Source organism: Cetorhinus maximus, chromosome 15 (genome assembly GCF_964194155.1).
Source record: "Cetorhinus maximus chromosome 15, sCetMax3.hap1.1, whole genome shotgun sequence".
In the NCBI taxonomy this organism is placed as follows: domain Eukaryota; kingdom Metazoa; phylum Chordata; class Chondrichthyes; order Lamniformes; family Cetorhinidae; genus Cetorhinus; species Cetorhinus maximus.
In genome coordinates this window covers 80521225-80541075 of record NC_135893.1, presented here as the reverse complement: position 1 = coordinate 80541075, position 19851 = coordinate 80521225, and the positions used below count along the sequence as shown (strand labels likewise).

At 42.9% G+C, this 19851-nt stretch overlaps 1 protein-coding gene across 1 annotated transcript in view; it reads left to right on the top strand.

Moving 5' to 3' along the window:
• LOC144690862 (netrin-3-like) overlaps positions 1–19851 on the top strand; it is a 228483-nt gene that overhangs the window by 165264 nt on the left and 43368 nt on the right. The window contains exon 5 of the mRNA XM_078558711.1: positions 2119–2172. Within this exon, the coding sequence (XP_078414837.1) occupies positions 2119–2172 (54 nt within the window). The remainder of the gene's footprint in view (positions 1–2118; positions 2173–19851) is intronic.

The following is a 19851-nucleotide window of genomic DNA, read 5'->3' as shown; positions in this document are numbered from 1 at the left end:
AAGGAAACTAGCAGTGTGGTAGTGGTGGTGGGAGGATGCCATTCTAGGTCCGTAGGCAGCACATCTCAAATAATGGCGGATCGTATCAAACAGCCGCTGTTTGAAATGAGCAAGGTATAGATCGCACCCAACCAGCCTGTGCTTGCAAAACTCAAAACACAGTGTTCAACATTAGATGTGGTCCTGCGATTGGACAACATTTGCTAAATAATCCTCAGTGTGCTAAGAATTACACTGACAATTGATTTAAGATTGCCAGTCGGGCTTGCCGTGTGGCGCATTTACGTGTACTGGAAGCTATATATATTAATACACAGGGCCCTGTTCTTTGCAGACAGAAAGAACATGTATACATTACGCTTGTTTCAGCTAAACAAAATAAGTGATAGCCATTCTCTGACTCATCCCTCAGGGCAATGCCTTGACTAATCAGGGTCAAGCTGCCTGGTTTAAATTTCAAGCAGTGCCTGAAAGTTAAATATCAGTCACTGTCACTGATGCATTCTCCATGGCAACGCCACTGCCAATCAGAGTCCACTTGCCAAACAATCAGCACTCTCTTTGCATACAATATAAATTGTTGTTACCCCTTATATTGGTATTCTTGCGAAGTGTCCTGATGAGTGCAAGATGAAAAGCTTAGACATGTCTCTTTTTTCAGCAATAATCACGGGTCTCTCCTCCTGTACATAAGAAAGAATTGAAGCCATTATCATCATCCCCACCAGGAACTGTAAAACAAAGCAAAATCCTGCAGATGCCTGAAGTCTGAAATTAAAATAGAAAATGTTAGAAATACTCAGTAGATCTGGCAGCATCTGTGGAGATAGAAGCAGAGTTAATGTTTCAGGTTGATGATCTCTCCTCAGAACTGGAAGTTCCGTACCTTTTCCTACATTTCTGCTCTCACCAGTTCCCCTTACTCCCAGTATCTTGATAGGGTTCCCCTTGTTCTCATCTTCCAGCCTCCTCATTCAACAGATCATCCTCTGCCATTTCTGCCAACTCCAGTGTGATGCACCACAAAATATATTTTCTCCTCCCCTCCCCTTTCAGCATTCTGAAGGGACCAGTCCCTCCGCGACACCCTGGTCCAATTCTCAGGCACTCCCAATATCCCCTACCTTTTCTATTTCACCTTTTCATGCACGCACAGAAAATGCAACACCTGCCCTTTTATCCCCTCCCTTCTCAGAGTCCAAGGTCACAAACACTCCTTCCAGGTCAACAGCGATTTACTTGTACTTTTTTCAATTTGGTATAGTGTATTCGTTGCTCATGACGTGGTTTCCTCTACATTGAGGAGACTAAGCACAGACCGTGTGACTGCTTTGTGGAACACCCCCGTTCAGTCCGCAAGCATGACCTGGAGCTTCTTGTCACTTGCCATTCCAAGTCTCCACCTTACTCCCACTCTGACCTTTCTCATTTCGGCCTCCTGCTATGTTCCAACGGAGCTCGATGCAAGCTCCAGGAACAGCACCTCATCCTTTAACTGGGCACTTTACAGCCTTCCAGACTCAACATTGAGTTTAACAATTTCAAATTGTAACCTCTTCCTCCATTTTTTCAACAGCAGCTGTTGATTATGAATCTGTTATTCCATTTGCATCTCCTCTAGACCCACCTTTTGGTTTTTTACTTGTCCCATTACCATCTTCTTTTGCTTTGCACCATCATCCCTTTTGTCTTTTCATCTCCCCTGCCTTCCACCCTCCCCTTTCATTCTTCCTCCATCCCCCATTTCCCTGGCTCTGCTTAAAGCCTGTCACATCTCTAACATTTTCCAGTTTTGATGAAAGGCCATCAATCAGTTTTTCTCTCCACGGGTGCTGCCTGACCTGATAAGTATTCCCAGCACTTTCTGTTTTTATTCTACCAAGAACTCAACTCACCCCATCCCTCACTCTATTCATCCCTCTGACCGCTCACTCACTAACTCAGTTTGACCACAAGCGAAGATTCAGACGCCATGGAAGGAAGGATGTAATTGGTTATTGAGGTTAGCGTTGAATGATTAATAAGCTGTGAAATAAGATTGACAGGGAGTTTAAGAGATTTCTGTGTATTTCCTCCACATTGCCTATCAAACGCATTTCTCAATTTTTGTTTTCACAGAAATCCCAACTGTGTCCCCACGATGGGTGGCTAGTAGCACAGAGGAGCCTGCAGGTGAGTGAAAAGCAGATGGTTGCAGTCCTACAGCAGAATCATGTGAAGAGATTTCCTTTAAAGGAGGATAAGGTGGCACTGTGAACTTTAACCTCTGAGGCACAACAACTGATAGAGCGCAGGAAGGGGAATCTAACAGAGAGGATTGTAGGTCTCATGATATTCTCTGTGGGACTGTGTGGCCCGGTGTGTTACTGTGTGGTTCGGTGTGTTACTGTGTGGTTCTGTGTGTTACTGTGTGCTTCTGTTACTATGTGTTACCGTGTCGTTCTATGGCAGAATATTATGGGTGGCGGGGTTTCCACCCCACCACCGAAGAGCTGCTGGGGAATGCAACTCCACCAATACTGTCTGCCCTGCAGTCCTTTAACACTCTGAAGAGCATTAACTAGCTGGAAGTGAGATTTCTGCCTGTCACTCAGCAGGAGGCTGTGCCTCAGAGAGCTGCTGGCCTATCTGATTGACTGGCAGCTCTGTGGTCTCAGCAGTGCCACCAGGAGCAGTGGCCACTGCTGGGACTACAAGCAGTCATTTCAGTCTAAGTGCTGGAATCCACAGGAACGGGTAGATGAGGAGTCTCATGGCGGGGACAGGAAGGGAGGCCTGGGGGTTTGAGGGGAGATGAAGATTGGGAGGTGGGGTCTTTATGGAGAGGTCTGGGGCAGGGGGCAGACCTTTTGTGGGAGGGGCATTGATGCTCCAAACTATCTGGAAAAGAGGCTAGTTATAGAGGCGCCCACACTTTCCCATCCAAGACCCGAGCATGGTGATCTGCTGGGCCTACCACGTTTCTGACCTCCTCCCACTGGCTGAAAAATTGCAGCCAGGCAGGACACGGTCCTTCAGTGGCCAAGAAATGGCCACTTAAGGGCCTTTAATGTAGTAAGGGTGGGTGGCCACCCTAGGTATTGCCCGCCCTCTGTAAAATTTTAGACAGGTTAGGGGCAAGAGAAAAGGTGATCTGTGGAATTTTTCAGCCTCCTGCCTGCAAACCCGCTGACAGGGGACCATAAAATTCTACCCCTTATGTTACTGTGTGGTTCTGTGTGTTACTGTGTGGTTCTGTGTGTTACTGTGTGGTTCTGTGTGTTACTGTGTGGTTCTGTGCGTTTCAACATTGGAACATAAGAAATAGGAGTCATTTGACCCCTTGAGCCTGCTCCGCCATTCAACTAGATCATGGCTGATCTTCTACCTCAATGCCATTTTCTCGCACTATCCCCCACATACCTCTTGATGACTTTAATATCTAAAAAATTGTCGATCTCTGTCTTGAGCATACTGATGATTGTGCCTCCACAGCCCTCTGCAGTAGTGAATTCCAAAGATTCACCACCATGAGTGAAGAAATTTCTCCTCCTCTCAGTCCTAAAAGGCCAACCCTTATTCTGAGACTGTGCCCTTGATTCTAGAATCCCCCCATGCCCCCCAACCCCAGCCAGGGGAAGCATCCTTCTTGCACATACCCCGTCAAACCATGCAAGAATTTTGTATGTTTGAATGAGGTCACCTCTCATCCTACTAATCCCCAGAGAATACAGCCCCAGTCTCCTCAATCCCTCCTCATAAAACAATCCTACCTTCCCAGGGATTAGCCTGGTGAAGCTTCTGTACACTCCCTCTATGGCAAGTATATTCTTCCTTAGTTAAGGAGACCAAAATGGCACGCAGCACTCCAGGTGCAATCTCACCAAGGCTCTATACAATTGAAGCAAGACTTCTTGACTCCTGTACTAAAATCCTCTTGCAAAAAGGCCAGCATACCATTTGCCTTCCTAATTGCTTGCTGCACCTGCATGTTAGCTTTCAGTGACTCATGAACAACACCCAGGCCCCTTTGGACATCAACGCCTCCCAATCTCTCACCATTTAAGAAATACTCTGCATTTCTGTTTTTCCTACCAAAGTGGATAACTTCACATTTTTCCACTTTATGTTCCATCTGCAATGTTCTTGCCCACTCATTTAGCCTGTTTAAATCCCCTTGAAGCCTCTTTGCATCCTCCTCACAAAGTACATTCCCACCTAGTTTAGTGTCATCAGCAAACTTGAAAATATCACAATTGATCCCCACATCCAAATCATTGATATAGATTGTGAATATCTGGGGCCCAAGCACTGATCTTTGCAGTACCCCACCAATCACAGCCTGCCAACCTGAAAATGACACTTTTATTCCTACTATCTGTTTTCCGTCCGTTAACCAATTCTCAATCCATTTCAGTATAGTACCCCCAATCCATGTGTTCTTAATTTTGCTTACTAACCTTTTGTGTGGGACTTTATTGAAAGCCTTCTGAAAATCCAAAGACACCACATTCACTTGTTCCCCTTTATCTATTCTGCCAATTCCATCCTCAAAAAACTCCAACAAGTTTGTCAAGCATGATTTCCCATTCAAAAATTCATGTTGACTCTGCTCAATCCTACCATTAATCTTGAAGTGTCCAGTTATCACATCATTTATGATAGACTCTAACATTTTCCCTACTACTGATGTCAGTCTGATAGGTCTGTAATTCCCTGTTTTCTTTTTCCCTCCTTTCTTAAATAGTGGGGTTACATTTGTCATCTTCCAATCTGCAGGAACCATTCCAGAATCTGTAGAATTTTGGAAGATGACCACCAATGCATCCATTATCTCTACAGCCAGCTCTTTCAACACTATGGGATGTAAATCATCAGGCCCAGGGGGTTTATCAACTTCCAGTCCCATTAATTTCTGCAGTTCTCCATTTTTACTAATACAAATTTCTGTCAGTTCCTCATGCTCACTCATTCCTTGGTTCTCTAGTATTTTTGGGACGATTTCTGTACCTTCCTCTGTGAAGACAGACACAAAGTATTTGCTTAATTTCTCTGCCATTTCCTTATTCCCCATTAAAAATTCTCTTGTCTCTGCCTATAGTGGACCCATCTTTTTCTCTGCTAATCTTTCCCTTTTTACATACCGATTGAAGCTTTTACAATCAGTTTTTATGTTTCTCGCCAGTCTACTCTCATATTCTATTTTCTCTTTCTATACCAGTTTTGTGGTCTTCCTTTGCTGAATTCTAAAAAGCTCCCCATGCTTAGGCTTATTATTTTTCTGGCAACTTTATAAACCTCTTTTTTTGATCTAATGCAGTCTTTAACTTCTCTTGTTAGCCATGGTTGCATCGCTTTTCCTATTGTATTTTGTTTCTTAAAGGAATATATATTTGTTGTAATCCTGTATTAATTCTTTAAATGTGAGCCATTGCCTGTCTATCATCTTACCTTTTAATGTAGTTTCCCAATCTACCACAGCCAACTTGTACCTCATACCTTCGTATTTTCCTTTGTTTAGATTTGAGACCCTAGTTTCAGATGGAACTACTCTTTCAAACATCTCTTTCAAACCTAATGTAAAATTTTATCATATTATGGTCACTCTTTCCTAAAGGCTCCTTTACAATGAGATTATTGATCAGCCCTTTCTCATTATACAATACTAGATCTAAAATAGCCCATTCCCTAGTTGGGTCCTCAACATACTATTCCAAAAAACTATTGCTTATACATTCCAGGAATTTGTCCTCCACAGCATTATTGCTAATTAGATTTACCCAGTCTATATGTAAATTGAAGTCCCCATGATTACTATATTACACTTGTTACATGCACCTCTAATTTCCTGATTTATATGATGCCCTACATTACCACTACTGTTTGGTGGCCTATAAACAACTCCCACCAATGTTAGCTGTTTCTGAGCTCCACCCAAACTGATTCTACATCTTGATCTTCCAATCTAAGATCCTCTCTTACTAATGTACTGATCTCATCCTTTATTAACAGCGCTACCCCACCTCCTTTTCCTTTTTGCCTATCCTTCATAAATGTTGAATACCCTTGAATATTCAGTTCCCAGCCTTGGTCTCGCTGCACCCAAACCTCTGCAATTAATTAGATAATGCTCATTTACTTCTATTTGTGCCCTAAATTCATCTACCTTGTTGGAAATTTATTTTATTCGCTCATGGGATGCGGGCGTCACTGGCTAGGGCAGCATTTTTTGCCCACCCTTAATTGCCCTTGAGAATGTCTTGGTGAGCTGCCTTCTTGAAGTGCTGCAGTCCATTGGCAGGGTTTTTAGGTCGGCTTGCGGGAGCGCGCCTGACCCAATCAGGTGTGAAATCACACTAGGTGACATCGGGCAAGCGTCCCAACACCATCCCGTTCTCGTGTGATATTTTAGTCGGCAGGTGCACACAAAGGTCGGAAGTGTGCCCATGAACAATTACAAGCCCAATTACTATAATTAAAGTTGCAATTGTCTCCTATTTTTCGTGGTCTGTCCAATTTTACAGTGAGTGGACGGGCGAAGCGGCCAGGCAGATATTGCATTTTTCATGAAACCTCATCCAAGGGTGGCATGAGGTTTCCGTTATTAAATTTAAAAATTTTAAAAATCTATGGATAGCATTTTTATCATATATATGTTTAGGTGACTGATTGTGATGCTTGCACGTTTTTTTCCTGATTTTAAAAACTGCATTTAATTGTTTTGAAGTCTTCAGCTTTCTGAGGCAGCACTCTGCCTTTTTCATTCAGTGCTTATCCGTGCCCACGCTTAGGTCAGTGACTGCCCTCCTCCCGACCCACCCCGGCAGTGCTGAGCATTTCAGTATGCATCTCACGCTGGTTGGCCGTTAATTGGGGGCTGATCACAGTCTGCGGCCTGTTCCCTGGCCGATCCCGGGCCTACCGACCGCACCCGCCCGCTGACCTCAAAATCCTGCCCCGTGTTTTGTTGGAACACCCACAGTGCTGTTAGGAAGGGAGTTCTAGATTTTGACCCAGCAACAGTGAAGGAATGGTGATATATTTCCAAGTCAGGATGATGTGTGACTTGGAGGGGAAATTGCAGGTGATGGTGTTCCCATGCGTCTGCTGACCTGTCCTTCATGGTGGCAGAGGTTGTGGGTTTGGAAGGTGCTGACGAAGGAGCGTTGGCGAATTGCTGCAGTACATCTTGTAGTTGGCACACACTGCTGCCACTTTGCGTCAGTGGTGGAGGGAGTAAATGTTGAAGGTGGTGGATGGGGTGCAGTCAAGTGGGCTGCTTTGTCCTGGATGGTGTCAAGCCTCTGGAGTGCTGTTGGAGCTGCACTCATCCAGACAAATGGAGAATATTCCATCAAACTCTGACCTGTGTCTTGTAGATGGCCGACAAGCTTTGTGGAGTCAGGAAGTGAGATACTCCCTACAGGATTCCTAGCCTCTGACCTACTCTCGGAGCCACAGTATTTATATAGCTGGTCCAGTTCAGTTCCTGATCAATGGTAACCCCCAACATGTTGCTAGTGGGGGATTCAGCGATAGTAATGTCATTAAATGTTAAGGGGAGATGGTTAGATTCTCTGTTGTTAGGGGTGGTCATTGCCCACTTGTGTGGTGCAAAAGTTACTTACCACTAATGGCCACAAGCCTGAATATTGTCCAGGTCTTGCATATTAACACAGACTGCTTCAGTATCTGAGGAGTCGCAAATGGTGCTGAACATTGTGCTGTCATTAGTAAACATCCCTGCTTTTGACCTTTCGATGGAGAGAAGATCATTGATGAAGCAAGATAGTTGGGTATAGGACACTACTCTGAGGAACTCCTGCAGTAATGTCTTGGGGCTGAGGTGATTGACCTCCAACAGCCACCTCCATCTTCCTCTGTGCTATGTATGATTCCAACCAGAGGAGAGTTTGCTGCCTGATTCCCATTGACTTCCATTTTTCTAGGGCTCCTTGATGCCACACTCATTCAAATGTTGCCGTGATGTCAAGGGCAGTCACTCTCACCTCACCTCCTGAGTTCAGCTCTTTTTTTCCATGTTTGGACCAAGGTCGTAATGAGGTCAGGAGCTGTGTGCCCATGGCAGAACCTAAACTGAGTGTCAGTGAGCAGGTTATTGCTGAGTAAGTGCCACTTGATAGCACTGTTGACGACACTTTCCATCACTTTGCTAATGATCGAGAGTAGACTGCTGGGGTGGTAGTTGGCTGGGTTGGATTTGCCCTGCTTTTCTGAGCAGGTCATACCTGGGCAATTTTCCATATTATCGGGTAGATGCCAGTGTCGTAGCTTTACTAGAACAGCTTGGTTAGGGGCACGGCTAGTCCTGGACCACAAGTTTTCAGTACTATTGCCAGAATGTTGTCAAGGCCCATAGTCTTTTCAGTATCCAGTGCCTTCAGCCGTTTCTTGCTATCATATGGAGTGAAGCAAATTAGCTGAAGACTGACATTTGTGATGCTGGGGACCTCAGGAGGAGACCAAGATGGATCATCCACTTGGCGCTTCTGCCTGAAGATGGCTGTAAATGCTTCAGCCTTGCCTTTTGTACTGTTGTACTGCGCCCCCCCCCCCCCCACCCCCCAACCCCCCCATCATTGAGGATTGGGTTATTTGTGGAGCCTCCCCCTCCAGTCAGCTTTTTAATTATCCACCACTGTTCATGACTGGATGTGGCAGAACTGCAGAGCTTAGATCTGATCTGTTGGTTGTGGGATTGCTTAGCTCTGTCAATCGCATGCTGCTTCTGCTGTTTGGCATGCAGGAAGTCCTGTGTTGTAACAGATAGGGTGCTTTCAATTCTGTCATTTTAACATTTTTCCGTACTCTGACCCTTTTTGTTTCTGGCCTTTGTTTCTGCTGTCTTCCAATCCCGCTTACTACTTTTCTTCCTACCATTACCAGCTTTGCTTCTCCCCTATCTGAAGTCCCTCTCATGTTCCCACCCCCCCGCCAAGCTAGTTTAAACCCTTCCCTGTGTGGTTCTCTCCTGTGTGGTTTTCTATGCTATTGTGTGATCTGTGGGGTGTTAGATAGTTCTATGTGTAACTGTGTGATTCTGTGTGTTATATGTGATTCTCTGTGTTACTCTGTGGTTTTGTGTGTTTCTCTGTGTTACTGTGTGTTTCTCTGTGTGTTATTGTGGAGAGCTTACTCTTAATTATGTGTTACTATGTGTTTCTGTGTGGTTCTGTGAGTTACTGTGTGGTTCTGTATGGTTCTGTGTGTTGCTGAGAGTTACTGTGTGGTTCTGTATGGTTCTGTGTGTTGCTGTGAGTTACTGTGTGATTCTGTATGATTCTGTGTCTTACTGTGTGGTTCTGTATGGTTCTGTGTGTTGCTGAGAGTTACTGTGTGGTTCTGTATGGTTCTGTGTGTTGCTGTGAGTTACTGTGTGGTTCTGTATGGTTCTGTGTGTTGCTGAGAGTTACTGTGTGGTTCTGTATGATTCTACGTGTTACGTGTGGTTTTGTTACTCTGTGCACTAACTGTTTGCAGTTGTTTTACAGCCACAGGCTGAACTGTAGCCAGGTCCAACATGAGGACTCCAGAATTACTGCAGACCATTCTTTTTTGCTTTAGTTGAACACAATACAGATCAAATCTGACTGGAGAAAGTTGTTTGTTCAGGGCATGGAGTCACCAGCTGTGAGAATGTTATGCTAAAGATGAGGAGGGGAGAGAGTAAACAGGTCCTTGTGTCAGTCAGCATGTGCTGCTGACATGCCTGCTGTGTTACTGTTTTGATTAGAAAATCAATTGGTTACAATTCTGGTCTGACTGCTGACCAGACCTCTCTATAACAGCGGAAAGGGAATTCAAGGAGCCTTCCCAGTGTGAGCAGCAAGTGCACAGCCTGGTATCAGAAACGTGAAAGTTCATTCAATTCCCACCCACAGGCAGGTAATCTGCATTTAAAGCTGCCATAGGAAAAAGGTTGGTGAGAATGAAGAGAGAGAAACAGCACAAATTGTTCCATTGGAAAACCTTGGCACACTGGGAACTGTGCCACATCACATGTTTCAGTGTGCTAAAATGGCATATTGAGTACCATGTGACACTGATACAATATGCAAAATCACATGGTATAGCATAATACTGTGTGGTATTATGTGGGCCTCTGTGACACTATTATTGTGCAGGACTGTGTATTGTGTAGGATTGTGTATTCTGTGGGACTGTGTACTGTGTGTAATTGTGTGGGTCAGTGTACTGTGTGGGACTGTGTGGAACTGTGTACTCTATGAGACTGAGGTGTACTGTGTAGGGCAGTGTATTTTGTGTGACTGTGTACTCTATGGGTCCTTGCAGGACTGTGTGCTGTGTGGAATTGTGTACTGTGTGGGACTATGTACTGTGTGGGATTGTGTAAAATTGTGTGCTGCCTGGCACTGCTACTGTGTGAGACTGTGTATTCAGTGGGATTATGTGGGACAGTGTGCTGTGTGGGATTGTGTGGGGCTGTCTGCTGTGTGGGACTGCTACTGTGTGGGACTGTATGCTGTATGGGATTGTGTACTGAAATTCAGATCAGCTATGATCTCATTGAATTAAGGAAAGGTTTTGAAGGGCTGAATGGCCTCCTCCTATTCCTGTGAAATATGTGAGGAGGTAATACTAAACATACAATTGGAAATCAAAACACATTAAAGCCAATGTGATTCAGTGGGGATATAAAGTGTAGCATTAGGGATAAGGAAAAAAGCTTTTAAAACATACAAGGTCCTGGTGGGTAGGAGAATTCAGCCAATTATAAAGTAAGCAAAAGTAGATGAAAACAGTAATGAAGGTAGCCAAGATAAACATTGAATGTGAGGTTACTGAGAACATGTCAGGGAACAGCTCAGGAAAAGGAGGGAAGGGTGCCTGAGACGGATATATTCCAGGAATAGCAGAGAAAGAGAAAAATAGCAGCCAATAACAGCAGATAAATGGCTACAAAATTATATGTACCCCCATGTTCTAATAAAGATAGGAGTAAGATAAATGGAAGTCTGCTAAACTGGAAAGAGGTTCCTCAGTGTTGGAAAGTAGCTAACAACACTGCATTAATTAAAAAGTGTCAAGACAAATCTTCAAACTAAAGACAAGTAGGTTTAATATCAGCTGTAGGGAAGACATTTTGAATAATTTTGGGTGCAGTTATACACTTGGCAAAGCAAATGTTGGTGAAGGGTGACAAGTGGATTCAGCAAAGAAACGTCACATTTAAATAACCCAAAGACAGGAAAATGTAATTCACACCAAGTACTGGATTTTGAGTAAGTTTCCACAAAAGTGACTATTAAATAATTTAAAACTCATGGAATTGAACACATTATTACACTGATTAGATGATTAGTTATATGATAGAAGACAGAGAATAGGAAAGCAGTAACCAGTGGTGTCCAATAAGGATCTGGGCTGGTGTTATAGAGTTGATCTTCCAGACAACTTTTCTTAGTGGAAACATTTAACTTTATTTACAAGACAGCAGCAGCAACTATACATGTACATCAAACTTCATAACTAAAGAAGAATTCCCTTGTAGTGGTTCCTCACGCTGCTAACACATTGGCTTACTCAGATCATGTGATCTTACAACACAGGGTTATTCTTAAAGCTACAGTCCTATGTTTCCCAAACTTTAATTACTACTTCCCTCCCACTTTAACTTTCCTGTACATTTTGTATTTACAAGGATATTTATCTCAAGACATTACAATATTTACACAGGTCATGAAATTACAAGTTCAGTCTTTCAGGTGGTTTCCTGATCCATGTAGAACATCATAGCTCCACAACTTCAGATTCTTTTGTAGGAAACACATTCTCTGGAACCGCATTAACATCAGGTACCTCATTAGGCACTTGCAGTTCAGTGTCTTCGACACTGACAGAGACATCAGGCATGTCTGTCCTTGGTTGAGCAACTTCAACAAGAACCACTGGTTCAGTAATGGTTACAGGTGGAACATAATTTTGTTGGGACATCTCTCTTTTTCTTAAATGATCCACATGCTTACGGGTTATCTGGCCCTCCACTTCCACATGGTACGACAATGGTTCGGTGACAGAACTTACTTTACCGGGTAACCACTTTGGTCCTCTACCAAAATTCTTTACAGATACTGCTTCTCCAACAGTAAATTGTTGCTCACGACTATGCAAATCAGAGTTGCTTTTTGGTTCCCTTGACTTTTCTCCACCTTCCCCTACAAATTCAGAAGTTTATAGCTGATTCTTCAGCTCTCTGTCTCCTTATATCCGTTGGCTTCCTCCTGGACATTGCTGTGTTTCCCTGCCAACTGGTTCTTTGGTTTGTTCAGAAAGGTGTTAAATTCTTCCTGTTTCTCTTCTTAATTTTTTAGAGGCACAAACTTTGACCTGAGGGATTCTTGTTGTGTGTGAAGGTCTTTCAACAGGTTTTCCTTTTCTTTGCGAAGCTCACTCACTTCAACTTGAATTCTGTAATTCAGCAGAGTCTCCTTGAGTTTCTTCAGCTGTTCTTTCATGTCATTGTTTACGACAGCCTTCATTTCTTTAGATTGCTGAACGTTTACACCTTTTTCCTTTTTCATCCTGTTGCGGTCCTAGGACTCTCCAGGCTCTGTCTGAAGTACCTTGCCTTGTTTCTATTTCAACTCAGGAACTCTTCCAGCTTCCTTTTGAAATCTCACTGGCCAACCAAGGTTAATTTCCCTCAACTAATTTCAACCTAGAAGGCTTGGTCCTCTACCTTCTAATACCATCACTGGTAGCTGAGCCGATTGGTGGCTATAATGAACAGTTGCTCTGGTGATACCTTTTACTTGGATTTCTTCGCCTGTGTACATTTTCAGCTTGGCAGATGTTTGTTCCAAATTTAATTGTTGATCACCTTTATTTAAATATCTGAAAGTGTGTTCTCCTATTACAGTCATGTCTACTTCCATTTTTAATGGTTTACCATTCACTTGCACTGTAACAGTTGCTAAACTGTTTCCTCTCATTTTTCGGATAGCGGGGGCTGTTTCCCGCTTCGCGGTGAAGTCGCTGCTTCTCGCGTCACTTTTGGCTGACTGATCCTGCCTGACTAGGAGAACGATGCCATTTTGCGCCTTTTGAATTGCTTGTGAATCCCTTACAGCGCCTTCCATCGGCAGCGCTATTTCTAACGCTTTCTTGAAATCAAGAATTACTTCAGCCAGCAATCTTCGTTGAATAGTGCCTTCCTGCATGCCACATACTAAATGATCTCTGAGCATGTCATTCAGGATTTCACCAAAATCACAATATTCCGTTAGTTGTTTTAATTTCACCACATAGGTAGCAATTGTCTCCCCTGGGGTTCTATTCTGTGAATTGAACCTATACCTTTGCATTGTGACTGAGGGCTTGGGTTGAAAATGCCTCTTAACGAGGTCTACTAATTCACTGAGAGTCTTCAAATCTGAGACACAGGGGGCTGTCAACCTTCGAATTAAACTGTACGTCTTGCTCCCACAAATACTCAGGATAATTGCTCTCCTCTTTTCCTCCCCTGTGATTTTGTTTGCTTGAAAGAAGAATGCAAGATGTCCTATAGATTGAGACCAATCATCTATGGCTGGCTCAAAGGGATCGATTCTGCTAAACTGTGGCATTTCGGATGAGTACATCTTCTTTTATTTCTAATGAACTTAGAGATGAGGAGGCGGTGGCAAAGTGCTATTTTCACTGGACTGGTGACCCAGGTTAATGCTCTGAGGTTCAAATCCCACCATAACAGATGGTGGAATTTGAATTGAATAAATATCTGGAATTAGAAGTCTAATGATGACCATGAAATCAATTGTTGTAAAAACCCATCTGGTTCACTCTTTAGGGAAGGAAATCTGCCATTTTCACCTGGTCTGGCTTACATGTGACTCCATGCCCTCTGAACATGGGCAATAAATGCTGGCCTAGCCAGTGATGCCCACATCCCATGAGTGAATAATAAAAAAAATAGCTGGGTGAGGTACAGCACTGAATCTGATTTATCTTCGTCAAAAGTTTGTTATAGAGTTGATCTTCCAGACAACGTTTCGTAGTGGAAACATTTAACTTTATTTACAAGACAGCAGCAGCAACTACACATGTGCATCAAACTCCATAACTAAAGAAGAACTCCCTTGTAGAGGTTCCCTGGTTTACGCAATTCATGTGAGTCTTACAACACAGGATTATTCTTAAAGCTACAGTCCTATGTTTCCCAAAACTATAATTACTACAGCTGGGTTCTCATTTTTCACTATATTTATTTATTACTAAAACAGCACAATTGAGAGACATACATCCATGTTTTCTAATGGTATAAGGATTGGTGGTATTGTGTGTAATATAGTTGGGAGTAACAAGTGGAAGAAACTGTGGAAGATAGATTTCAAAACAGTTTAGTGTTAGGCCATCCATTTTAGACTTAAAAAGGATAGATCCAAGTACTTTGTAAATAGAGAAAAGCTAAAAGCTGTTGAGGTTCCATGAGATTTAGGGATTCATATGAACAGATCACTAAAATATAGCAGTCACTTGCAAAATATAACCTAAAATGCTCATGGAATGTTAGCCTTTATAATTACAGGGCTAGAACATAAAGAGCAAGACATTTTGCCACAGCTATACAAAGCACTGGTGAGACAACATGTGGAACACTACATAGTTCTGAGCACTACACCTTAGCAAGGACATATTAGCCTTGGAAGGAGCGCAGTGCAGATTCACCAAAATGTTACTAAGCTCCAAGTGTTAGATTATGAGTAGGAATTTCATAAACTAGGCTTGCATTCCTGGCTATGTAGAAGGGTAAAGGGTGATTTAATTGAGGTTTTTAGGATTTTGAAAGAACTTGGTTGTGTTGATAGAGAAAAATCTTTCTCCTCACGGGGTGTTCCAGGACAAGTGAAGATAACCTGTGATCCAGGCTATTCAGGAATGAAGGTAGGAAGCACTTCAGGATGGTAGACATGTGGAACTCTCTCACAAAAGGTAACAGCTGATAATTGAATTAATAATTTTAAATCCAAAATTGATAGATATTTTCTAGAAAGATATAAAGGGATATAGAGCCAAGGTGTATATGTAGAATTAAGCTACATAAGAATATAAGAAATAGAAGCAGGAGTAGGCCATTCAGCCTCTCAAACCTGCACTGTCGTTCAATAAGATCACAGCTGATCCCTACCTAAACTTCATTTTTCTGCCTGTTTTCTAAATCCCTTGATTCTCTTAGTGACCAGCATTCTGTTGTTCTCAACTTTGACTATGTTCAACAATGGAGCATCCATAACCCTCTGGGGTAGAGAATTCCAAAGATTCACAACCCTCTGAGTGAAGTAATGTCTCCCTATCTCAGTCCTAAATGGTGAACCCCTTATCCTATCTATGCCCCCTTGTTCTAGATCCTCCCACTGGGGGAAACTTCCTTTCAGCATCCATCCTGTCAAGCTTCCTTTGAATTTTATGTTTCAGTGAGATCATCTCTCATTCTTCCAAACTCCAGAGAGTATAAACCCATTCTCCTCAATCTCTCCTCAGAGGACAACCATGTTATCCCAGGTGCCAATCCAGTAAGCCTTTGTTGCATCCACTGTAAGGCAAGTATGACCCCTCTTAAAAAGGGAGACCAAAACAGTGTACAGTACTCCAAGTGTAGACCCTCCAAAGCTCTTCACAATTGTAGCAAGGCACCCTTATTAATGTACTCCAATCCTCTTGCAATAAAGGCCAACATGCCTTTTGTCCTCCTAATTTCTTGCTGTATCGACACACTAACTTCTAATTTTTCATTTTTTCCTACCTCACATTTACCGTCATTATATTCCACCTGCCATTTTATTGCCCACTCACTTAATCTATCTAAGCCCCTTTGCAGCCTCTTAGTGTCCTCCTCACAACTTACATTCCCACCTGGCTTTGTATGGTCAGCAAATCTGGATACATTACTATTGGTCTCTTTGCCTAAGTCAGTAATATAGATTGTAAATAGCTGATCTTTGTGGCATTCTAGTAGTTACTGCCTGCCAACTTGAAAATGACCCATTTATCCCTAGATTCTGCTTCCTGCCTGTTAATCATTCCTCAATTAATGCTAATAAAATACCTCCAGCTTTATGAGTTCTTATCTAATGGAAGGACTTCTCATGCAGCTACTTAAAAAACATTTGAAAATCCATGTATACTACATCTTCTAGTTCCCTTTTATCTACCTTTCTAGTTACATCCTCAAAAAACTCATAAATTTGTCAAAAAATAATTCCACTTTTTGTAAAACCAGATTTGTTGTAAGATTGTTTGGTTTCTCACTAAGATGTCTGGAAGTTTGTATGGTTGAGCATTAATTGTTGATTAACAACTCATAACTATATACATCTCCAAGGCACAGCCCTGCATGTGTGCTGTCTCCTTGCTGGCTTCTGCGAGACTCCTCTACATCATGCTTTGGGTGGTATTGTTCTCCGGTCCCACATTAACCCTTGCTCTGCCTGATCACCCTTATACTACATCTCCCCTGAAGTCCTTACCCAAATATATTTAGAATACAATCTCCTTTACTTGCTACCCCTTCTCCCCGCGAACCACCACCCGCCGCAACACCCCCCTCTCAAGTCTCTGACTTTATAAATTCAGATGGTCTGGATGTTTGGCAATTCTTCCAGATCTTGCTGTTGTCCCGTTTGGAGGAATGATAGTCTCAGTTGTTTTGGGTTGTCTTTGTTGGCTTGGCATCGAAATTGTAGTGCTCTGTGTTTCTGGCACTTGGTTATCTCCATTTGATTTGCTTTTTTGCACCCCTTTGGGTTGCATTTCTCTTTATCGACAACCTGTCTGCTTTGTTCGGACACCATAGGTTTGCCCCATTCCTTCCGAAGGGAATGTTCACTCTGTTTATTCATAGAGTGGACTCAGATTTTCTTTTGGGGGATCTACCATGTTCTTCCTGGAAGTTGATGTCTCAAAAACAGAACCTTCATTTCTACTTGTTTCACAATTTCAGCCAAATGTTTGTTTACTCTCTTATTTTCCAATCCTTTTTCAAGCTTATGAATCTTTTCATTCAGCTGAGCAACTACTCTGGTGAGTTCAGTTGTCTTTGTTTCAGAGTTATCTGCGAATTTTTCTTTTTATTCATTCATGGGGTGTGGGTGTCACTGGCTAGGCCAGCATTTATTGCCCATCCCTAATTGCCAATGTTCAGAGGGCATTTAAGAGTCAACCACATTGCTGTGGGTCTGGAGTCACAGCAGGTTTCCTTCCCTAGTGAACCAGATGGGCTTTTACAACAATTGGCAATGGTCATCAACAGACTTATAATTCCAGATTTTTTTTATTGAATTCATCAATAAGTTTATCAACTCACTCAAATTTCACCACCTGCTATGGAGGGATTCAAACCCACGTCCATGTCCCAAGCGCATTACACTGGGCCTCTGGAATACTAGTCTAGTGACAATACCACTATGCCGCCACCTCTCCTTGTGCAATCGCTATACAAGTTAACAACTTCACCTGGGCATTCAGTTCTTTTTGGACTCTTTCTTCCATGGTCACCTTTTCTTCTTTATCTGAATTTCTATCGCTTTTGTCATCCAGGGAGATCTGGCTTTGTTTGTCCTACCTTTCCCTTTTGAGGGAATATACATTGACTGTGCCAGAACTATCTCTTCTTTGAAGGTAGCAGATTGTTCAGCGACTGTTTTTCCTGCCAACATTTGACACCAATTTATTCAGCCCTGACCCATTCTTACCCCATTGGAATTGGCTTTCCCCCAGTTAATTATTCTTACTCTGGACATTCTTTGTTCTTGTCCATAGTCAGCCTAAGCCTTATAATATAATGATCACTGTCCGTTAAATGTTCTCCTACTGACACGATCTAATTGGCCCAACTCATTCCCAATAACCAGGTCTAGCAGTGCCTCCTTTTTTGTTGGATTTGAAACATTTTGCTGTAGAAAATTTTCCTGAACACACTCTAGTAACTCTTGCCCCTCTCTGTCCTATTCCAACCTATATTCGAATAATTAAAGCCTCCCATTGTAGCTACTCTATAATTTTTTCACCTCTCTGTAATTTCTTTGCAGATTTGTTCCTCTACATCCTTTCCACTAGTTGGTGGCTGATAGACTACATCGAGCAATGTAATTGCACCTTTTTATTCCTTAGCTTTAGCAAAATAGATTCTGTTCTTGACCCCTCTGGAGCATCCTCTCTCTCTAGCACTGCAATGTTCTCCTTGATCAATACCGCCACCCCTCCCACTTTTCTTTGTTTCCTACCTCCCCCGAACACTTTATATCCTGGAATATTTAACACCCAGTCCTGCCCTTCTTTGAACCAGGTCTTTGTTATAGCTAAAACATTACATTTCCACATGTCAATCTGCACCTGTAACTCACCAATCTTATTTACCACACTCCGTGTATTCACATACATGCACTGTAACCCTAATCTAGACTTACATATGACATACGAACAAGGAGCAGGAGTAGGCCATTCAGCCCCTCGAGCCTGTTCCGCCATTTAATAAGATCATGGCTGATCTGATAGTAACCTGAAATCTGCATCCCACCTACCCCCGATAACCTATCACCCCCATGCCTACCAAGAAAATATCCACCTCTGCCTTAAAAATATTCAAAGACTCTGCTTCCACCACCCTTTTCAGGAAGAGAGTTCCAAAGACTCACAACCCTCTGAATGAAAAAAATTCACCTCATCTCTGTTTTAAATAGGCGACCCCTTATTTTTAAACAGTGACCCCTAGTTCTAGATTCTTCCACAAGAGGAAACATCCTCTCTACATCTACCCTGTCAAGACCTCTCAGGATCTTCCCTACACTGCCCCCACCTATTAATTTACTATTCTTTATTCTAGTGCTATCTATCTGCCCCTGTGTTCTGTGCACCTTGGTATTCGTCTCTGATATTATCTCCTGGTTCCCACACCCTGCCAAGTTAGTTTAAATCCTTCCTAATAGCACTAACAAAATTCCATGCAGGAAACTACTTAGGTGCAAACTGTCCCAGCCCGTGCAGGTCCCATCTCCTCTAGAACCGGTCCCAATGTCCCAAGAAACTAAAGCCCTCCCTCCTGCAATCAGAAAGGTTACTGCTTGCTGAATGTGCAGTTAATGCATAACCACACTTGAAACATCGTGCTGGTGAATGCCTGCTATTTGATAGCAGTCATAATGCTTTCATTCTCCGTCAATCCACTGTTCCTTCAATATTTCAGTCACCACATAAAACTAGAAGGTGTCTGCTGAATGGCAAGGGCTTTACACCTGGCTTGTGACTCTCCTCCTGGCTTCAGACTGCACCACCTCACCATGAGTGGCAGCAGTCTGGGCTGACTCGCAGAAAGGCAACTGGTGGAGTGGCAGTGGTGGGAGCACAAATACTGCCATCCTGAAAGAGCTCAGCAGGTTTGTGCTCAATGGAGCCACTGCCAATGCCCTGGTGTAGTGCCTCAGCAATCCTAGAATCTGTTACAGGACAGATTATTGGACTGTGAGACCTTAAAAGCCCCCTTGAGCACTGGTATCTGCAGCCATGATGGCAGAAGTCTAAGCTGCATGGCACCAAGCTGAGATTTCATGATCTCAATCTCAATATCCACTGCAGCACTTAGATGTTGGGTAGCTTTTGCCTGTGCTGCAGTGGAAGCTGAGACATCAACCACCAATTGTTTCATCAAAGCTGGGCCTGCAAGTTTTCTCATTGGAGTTGGCCACAAATTTGAAAAGGATGGACTCATAGCTCCATGCGAAGCCCTGTACCAAGTTGGAGCCAGACTCCTCCATGCTGTGACAGACTATCTGGCAGGCCTGCAAATGCACTAAACACTTCTATGTGTATATCCATTATCCTTTCCCTGTATGCTGCCCC